Raw genomic sequence first — 7763 nt, forward strand, 5'->3', positions numbered from 1 at the left:
TATATACTGAACTCGCCGAGAAATAAATAGTAATAATTTGAATATAGGTCAACGCATATCTTTTTAGTAATACAAACAATCTGAACACGACAAACCTTTATTTACATTTTATTTTAAAGAAGGGTCCCCCAAGACACCAACCCCCCCCCCCCCCAAAAAAAAAGGATTTAAAAAAGTTTGTAACATTTCGGCTCCCCCCCGGGAGCCTTGTTTGCAATGAGTCAAAACTGGCACAGTTCGCAGTTTTTATGTACGGCGCATGAAATGAGTGGAATACATGAGCAGAAGATTGCTGTCTTTGCAAATAACGTGCAGTATGGTTTGGAACTCTAGATGATCAATGACTCCAGATAAAGGCATGAAGATAGATTCTTCTCCTTGGCCGTCACACGTGCTCCTCCCCAGTTGACAGTACCGTGTAGACTGGTGTAAGCGCCGCACCTGTGTAATGGCGGCACCCTCAACTTGGCAGCCCAAAATTTGGAAAAAAACACTTCCAACATAGAAGCAATCGCTTTCGGTGCCCCGATGTCGCACGGTGCTGCATACTTCCGCCTACCGCTACCAGATGGAGAGAGCTGGGCGTTGACCTCTAAAACAATGTATCAGGGGTGTGCATAAGTCGCCGGCTGCTCCAGCACCATTTTGACTAACAGGTTTGGTCCTGTGTAAGGGTCGCACCTCATCAAAATTATGAAAAAAAAAAAGGCCCTTACAAGAGTCTATATACGGCATGTGACGTAGTTGTGCATTGCTCCGCCAGGGCATTCGATGCAACGTGTTTACTGATGTCATTCCGGTGCTGTTGAAGCTGTGTCCTGAAGTTGCCGGTCTCGCCTATGGAGACGTATGGGCAATCTGCACATGGTATGACGGGTACGGTGCCTGGGAACTTGTGTTTGTCCAGGCGGTCCTTCAAGTTGACAAGCTCGTGCCCGAGTTTCCGTAACACCTGGGACATATGGTATTTCGGCCCGTCTTTAGCTGGGTCACAATTGAACAGGTGCTTCACAAACAAGCTGGCGTCCAACAAAGTTAATAAAGTGCCTGAGGTACCCACAAGCCGCTAGGTCCTGCCTGCACTGTGCACCGGGTGCACCGCACTGTAGTGAAGGTAGCGTCCACTGTAAGTGTGCTTTCGAAACATACTGAACAACAAACGAGGCCCCTTGCGTTTCACGGGAGTGTCCAAGAACAGTAGCTGACCATTAGATTCCACTTCCACGGTGAATTTGATTGCTGCTTGCATGCTGTTCAGGTGAGCCATGAACAGGTGAAAACTCTGTAGAATAGTGAAACAGTTGTCAATGTATCGGAGAAAGATTTTTGGCGCTGGCACGAAGGAGGGTAACACCCAAGCTTCAATAGCCTCTATTGTTAAGTTAGCGGCCGTGACAGAAATCGACACTCCCATTGCTGTTCCACGAATTTGCCAACAAATCTTCTGCTTGAATGTCAAATATGTGTTCAATAAGCAAAACTTGAGTAGCCTACCTAGATTGTGCACCTCGATGGGGGGCCTCTCAGGCAACGTGGGATCCTTGTCAAGTGCGACGATGTAGGCTTGCATGGCCAGGTCTGTGTGTATGCTTGTAAAGAGTGATATCACAACGAAAGAAATTAAGATGTCATCGGGGTTGACCCTTGTATCTTTAATCTTCTCAATGAAGTCATAAGTGCTGTAGTGCTATGCAGTGCTATGCGTAAGTGCCATGCAGATAATTTGACAGCTTGTGGAGTGGGGAACGGTTGATGTCCACTATTGGACGCAAGGGAATGTCAGGTGTGTGTATCTTCGGTAGGCTGCATATGGCTGGAGCTGATCCACTATGGCAGGCGTTCTCCAGCATGTTCGTTCCAGGGAACCCTGCTAAGCTCCATGAAGCGCCAAGGAACCCCTCCCCTCCCCCCCCCCCCCAATTAAAATGGTGTAATTAAACTACAGTGGAATCTCAATATCTCGATGATACGAATCTCACGGGGTCACGAAAAATATTCGTATTAGCCAAAATTCGTATCATCGAAACACAATTAAAACTAGCTAAATTAAGGGGGGACGCGGGGATCAGATCGCGAAAATACTTAGATTTAGGTGCACGTTAAAGAACCCCAGGTGGTCTAAATTTCCGGAGTCCCCCACTACGGCGTGCCTCATAATCAGAACTGGTTTTGGCACGTAAAACCCCATAATTTAATTTTAACGTTTGGGTATCTGCAACACCTAATCTATGCTGCATCAAAATGGTTTGGCTGAAAACGCACTGAAAGTGCCCGAAAAAGTTTAATTCGTCAGTGCGCAGGGCGAGAAAACAGCTTTAAATCGCGCAAAATCACCGCAGTTCACGGAGCCATATCTCGTATTTCCCGCCACCAAGCGCCGCCATCTTGGTATCGTTCGAAAGCTCAAAGTTTCGCCGTTCCGCTTCTCAATTCGTCCGTCGTCGCCAACTTGTAACAAACGCACAAACACCAAAGAAGTGCGGGTCTGCGATAGGTAGTCACACGGGCCCTCTGATAAAAGCGGGCCTCCGATTGGCTACCGTGCTGAAAGGCGTCTCTCCATTGGTTGCTGCTGTGGCAGGGGCAAGATGGCAACCGCAGTTGTCTGCTTCGTAAACCACGCCGGCGTCTTCACTTGACACACAGAATTCGGATTACTGAGAACTCCCAGGTTAGTGATGGATCGTCGCTCGTTGGCGAATAAACTTTGGACAAAGCACGCCTTCGGAATACGGAAGCGTTCCTACGGCAAGAAAAATACGGCGATTAGCAGAAGAAGCGGAGGAGCACCCGACTGAACGAGCGCAACCTTGCACCGTGGATTATGTGCCGCGCTATCTTGCACCGTGTGACTCCAGCAGCGAAACCCACAATTGCCCTGTGCCATCGGCACCGATAACGCAGCCGACGGAAGATGCACCAACGGAGGCTCCCGCGCCTCGTGTACACCCGCTCGGTAGACATAGCTCGCTGCGACTAGGCAAAATGGCACAAAAAAAGAACGCGGCCCGAAGCACGGCAGCCACTCCGCCCAATGGCACGCGGAAAAGGAGGAAAAGCACAAAAGCAACAAAAGCGCCACCGCTTCGAACTCTTCGCGCCCATTCGCGGCCTCCGCGCTGTCCGGCGTCGCGTCCGCACCTCCGCGCTAAAAGAGAAAGGGAGAAAGCGCGTGACTGCGCGCTGTTCTCTTTCGCGGCCGTCGGTGGGGCAGCATTTATTCGTATCAACCGACGCGGGTCGAAAATAGATTCGTAACAACCGTTTTCTAGCACGTTGCAAAGTAATGGGGCTCGGCGGGGACCGCAGAAAAATTCATATCATCCGGAAATTCGTATTAGCCGTGATCGTATCATCGAGGTTCCACTGTAATGTCAATTCATTCAGAGTATCAAGAAAACAATAAATGAATGCTTACTACTTCAACACGCTTTTACTTACTGAATGCATCAGCAAATCTTGTTTCTATTTTGCACAAAAGCAGTGAGGAAGCTGAAATTCTTGTCATCTCTTGACTGATTAAGGGCTTGCAGCAGCGATAGCCTAGCAACATCCTTCGCAGCGCGGCCACGGCGCGCGTCTTATCTGCAGACCCGCTTTTCACTACCGCGCGCACATCCGGTTATTTTTTCGCTAGGGAGCTGGTCGCCAACAAATCGTCCATCCATCACGATGTAGCCGGTGCTCTTAATCTTTGACATTTTTGCACTGAGCCAAAGCGCAACTACTGCTTGCCGCAAATGCTGCTGACGAAACCACGGCCGTTATCGACGCGATCATAGACCTTGCGGTTCAGAAGGCAGGCGGCCGACGCACTCACCAAGTCAAAACGAAACTACCATTTTCTGCAACAAGTATGGACGAATCCGCAGTCACTATCGACGCGATCATGGATGCCGACTACGCAGTTATGAAGGCACGCAGCCGACGCGCGCACCGAGTCAAAACTAAACTACTGTTTGCCGCAACCACTGCGGACGAAACTGTGGTAGCTATCGACGCGATCACATATGGCGACTACGCACTTATGGAAGCACGCGGCTAGCCGCCAATGCAGTGTTACGCGCGGCGATTAACGCAACAATAAGGGCTTTGAGGGCACAAATAAGCACAAAGCGTTCCGGCGTTGCTGTCAGTCACGTATCGCATACAATTGCCGCTGAGGACCCTAGCGATGCAGACTGCGCCAATTCGTTTTTGGACGCAAGCGCCGTTTTTGCTCTCTCGCGGTGCGCATTTGTGGTGCTCCGCACCATTTACTTTTTTTATTCCTCCAATGTATACGTCAGTGCGCACGCTATCGGCACGTACCCTATCTACAAACCGGAGAAATGCGTATGTTGGTAAGTTATGGCCTCCGAGATTCAAGTGCGAAAGCTTAGGCGTGCTGCCTGTTTTCGGAGGTTGGGTGGCTACAAGCTGCTTGCGGATTTATTGCGCAGTTCACGCACTGCCGTTATGCGCTGTGATGCGCTTTTTGACACTCGAGCATGGGTAATGGAAGTTCTCTGGATGGAGCACACCTCTTGTTCGCCATTTTAGCCACTTAATTGGCGAGCGCGGGACCATGAAAATTTATCAGTGGCTCGCGGAACCCCGAGCAGGGGCCTGCGGAACCCCAGGGTTCCGCAGAACCCACTTTGAGAACCCATGCACCATGACAATGCAGTCTGTAATATAGCTGCTTGTGTTGAAGCAGTACTATGCAGAAGATGTTGGCCAGTGTTTTCTGCACACAGTAAGTGCGCAAAGGCATGAGCAGTCGCACACTAGCCAGCAGACAAAAACGCCCGTTGACATCTACAGCAGGTGCATACTACCGAAGAGTGTAGTGATGCATTTCGGTTGACAATTTATATGCATTAGCACTGCAGTGTGCAATGTCATTATAAGTGAAACCACATGGTTTCGTAACAGTACGGTATTGACTTGAGGTTAAGCAGGACTGTGTGCAGGCATGGCCACCCCAGCTTTACGCTGGAAGCACAGCAACACCTCAGCCATGTGGCAAACAGCGAAAGAACCGAATTCTAAGTTTGTGAAATCTCCTAATGGGGCACTCACACTTTGTTCCCTCTTACAAAAGCTTTCAAGCATAGTCTTCATTCTTTATTGTGATTTTGAGCTTGCGATTGACGATGAAGTTTAGTTTTACTGAAAAACACTCCACTGAAGTGTAATAGCCAAATAAAATTTGTTTACTGTTGTGGGGCTCTTCTGCACAGATTCGTGTGGAAAATAATGTGGAAAAATGGAATTCGTTGCAGTAAGATTTGACTACACAGGCTAGGGGTGTGCGAATATCGAATATCACCGAATCGAATATCGAATCGAACAGTGAACATTTGAATAATGAATTTCGCGAATAGAATACCTACTATTTGATTTTTCGAATATTCGACATATTCAGTGTAGAGACCTGTGCAGTGCCACGTGCACCGTGGAGCCCCTCATGCTCAATGCCGCGCAAGCGAGCGTTTCACCTTTCACCTTTCGGCCCTTTCACACCATTCACATGTGAAAGGTCTTTCACATATATAGCATCTGTACTAGCATGTTCTTTGGGCAACCTAACTAACACTAAAGAAGTTGTAACTAAATGCAGACAACATGTCCAGGGTCTTACCCGCATGCCAAGAATACGAAAACCAAGCTGCCGACTCCATGGGTACTTTGCCTCTTCAAGGGCGACCTTCTCTGGCTCTGCCAATGGGTCGTATGTTTGGGCACCTATCTTCACATCCATGACACTAGGGCTCCGGAACTCACGAGTCACATCATCCAAGCGCAGATACTCCACTTCTGCCAAGGAGGCATATATCTATGAAAGTAGCAGTCAGCAGGAAGGCAGGTGACACAGTACAATATAAAGGATGCTATGTCATGAACAATTGCACAAGCTGCATTACATGCTACAGTAATTTCACTGAGCTACCGAAAGGTGAATTATTAGATATAACACGGTTCGTAGAGGTTTCCAAGGCAAAAATTCAAGGATATTCCAAGACTTTCCAGGACCTGTCACAGGTTTTTCAAGGACTCAAAGTGGCACCCAAAGTAGGATTTCTTACTCTAACATTTCCAAAAATAACTAGTTTTATTGCACTTACAATAAATAAATGTATATCACAATTATAATAAAAATGTCTAGCCTTGATAACTTCTCAAGATCACAACACAAAATGAACGCCTACAACAGCGGCTGAGATTTCTCCAGTATAGGCTGGGTAAAATTCACCAAAAATATTCAAAACATTCAGCATAGGGTTATTGCACTAAAATAAAAAGAAAAATATATATCCCAATGATGGTAATAATGTCTAGCCTTGATCACTTTGCAAGTTCACAATACCAAAAAAAAGTTCACAAAACACAATGAATGCTCCCAACATTGACTTCTCCAGTATTAACTGGGCAAGTTTACCGAACATTTCCAAACCATTCAGTGTAGTCTTGCTACACATCCATTATATTATGACAAATAGATGTATATTGCAATTTTGTAAAACATGTCTTGTCTTGATCATTTCTCAAGTCCGCAATATTAAAAGTTAACACAACGAACACTCACAACAGCTGCTCAGGCTTCAGCAGTATCAGCTGGGTTGGTTCATCAAATATTATTGCGATAGCAATTATATGGACACTTCAACCGGATTTCTGCCGTCGGCGTCGCCGTCGCCGTGAGGTTCCGTATAGATAAAATCTTCGCCGCGCGCCGTATGCCCCAGAGGCAGCGTGCGGGGACGCGCGCTATCACGGAGAGCGAACGCACTCAATCTCCCACGCGCAAGCAAGGCAAGCAAGGAAGCGGAAAGCCAGCGCCGGCACTTCTCTGCCAACAACCGCGCTCGTCGCTCGTCCGCACAGTCTCTTATCTCTCCCACGCGCAAGCAAGGAAGCGGGAAGCCAGCGCCGGAAAGAGCGGTGGGGGGGGGGGGGGGGGGGGGGCGCACTTCTACGTTGCCAACAACCGCGCTCGTCGTTCGTTCGACCGCACCGTCTCTTATCTCCACACGGCTCTGACCTTTATGCGCATTCGCCGCTCAGTTTCCGTTGAAGCGATAGACCGCGCGTACCTTCGCCCCCTGCTGCGGCGTATATATCCGCTCGCTGCCAGCGTTTTGACGGTCGTTGTCTGCAGTCATTCAGTGTGATCTATTCATGTTTGTTTGTGCGCGCTCACACCACGCTTCTTCAATCAGTTAGTAATAGTCGGGCCACATTTTCCAACGCACGCTACACATGCAATGCTGCCCGGGTCGGCAGTGCAGCGCTACAGGTGTGCCCACGGGAAGCGCTTCTCATCAACACCACCGTTTCACACGCGCCTTCTCGTGGTCATCGAGTCTCTCTTCATGTCGGTCTACTTACGCCGCAGCACACCTGCTTACTTAATCAGCTCATGTTTACTACAATTCATATTGCTACCAAAGCCGCTCATCTTACTTCGTATGCCATTGCTGTGTTGCTATCGCATTCATCGCTTCGCCCTTAGGGCGAAACTGTGACATTTTTTTCCAAAACCATTCAGCATACCGTATTTTCCAGTGTATAAGGCGCGTTTTTTTCCCCCGAATTTTTTGTTGGTGCGTCTTATAGAACAGTGCGACCTATGTACGTTTTTTTTTTTTTTTTTTCCTGAAAAATTGCCATCAAAATCGGATCCGATGTTACGGCCACGCGAAGCGCGCTGGTTGACTTGCTACGGGTTCTGTGCGCACTATCGAGGTGCCGGGTTCTCGTCATAAAGTCCCAGCGCC

At 48.3% G+C, this 7763-nt stretch overlaps 1 protein-coding gene across 1 annotated transcript in view; it reads right to left on the minus strand.

Annotated features, from left to right (window-relative positions):
* The window catches only part of LOC119436325 (inositol polyphosphate multikinase-like), a 34858-nt gene that overhangs the window by 18259 nt on the left and 8836 nt on the right, over nt 1–7763 (minus strand). The window contains exon 3 of the mRNA XM_037703146.2: nt 5627–5802. Within this exon, the coding sequence (XP_037559074.1) occupies nt 5627–5802 (176 nt within the window). The remainder of the gene's footprint in view (nt 1–5626; nt 5803–7763) is intronic.

This window comes from Dermacentor silvarum, chromosome 1 (assembly GCF_013339745.2).
Source record: "Dermacentor silvarum isolate Dsil-2018 chromosome 1, BIME_Dsil_1.4, whole genome shotgun sequence".
In the NCBI taxonomy this organism is placed as follows: domain Eukaryota; kingdom Metazoa; phylum Arthropoda; class Arachnida; order Ixodida; family Ixodidae; genus Dermacentor; species Dermacentor silvarum.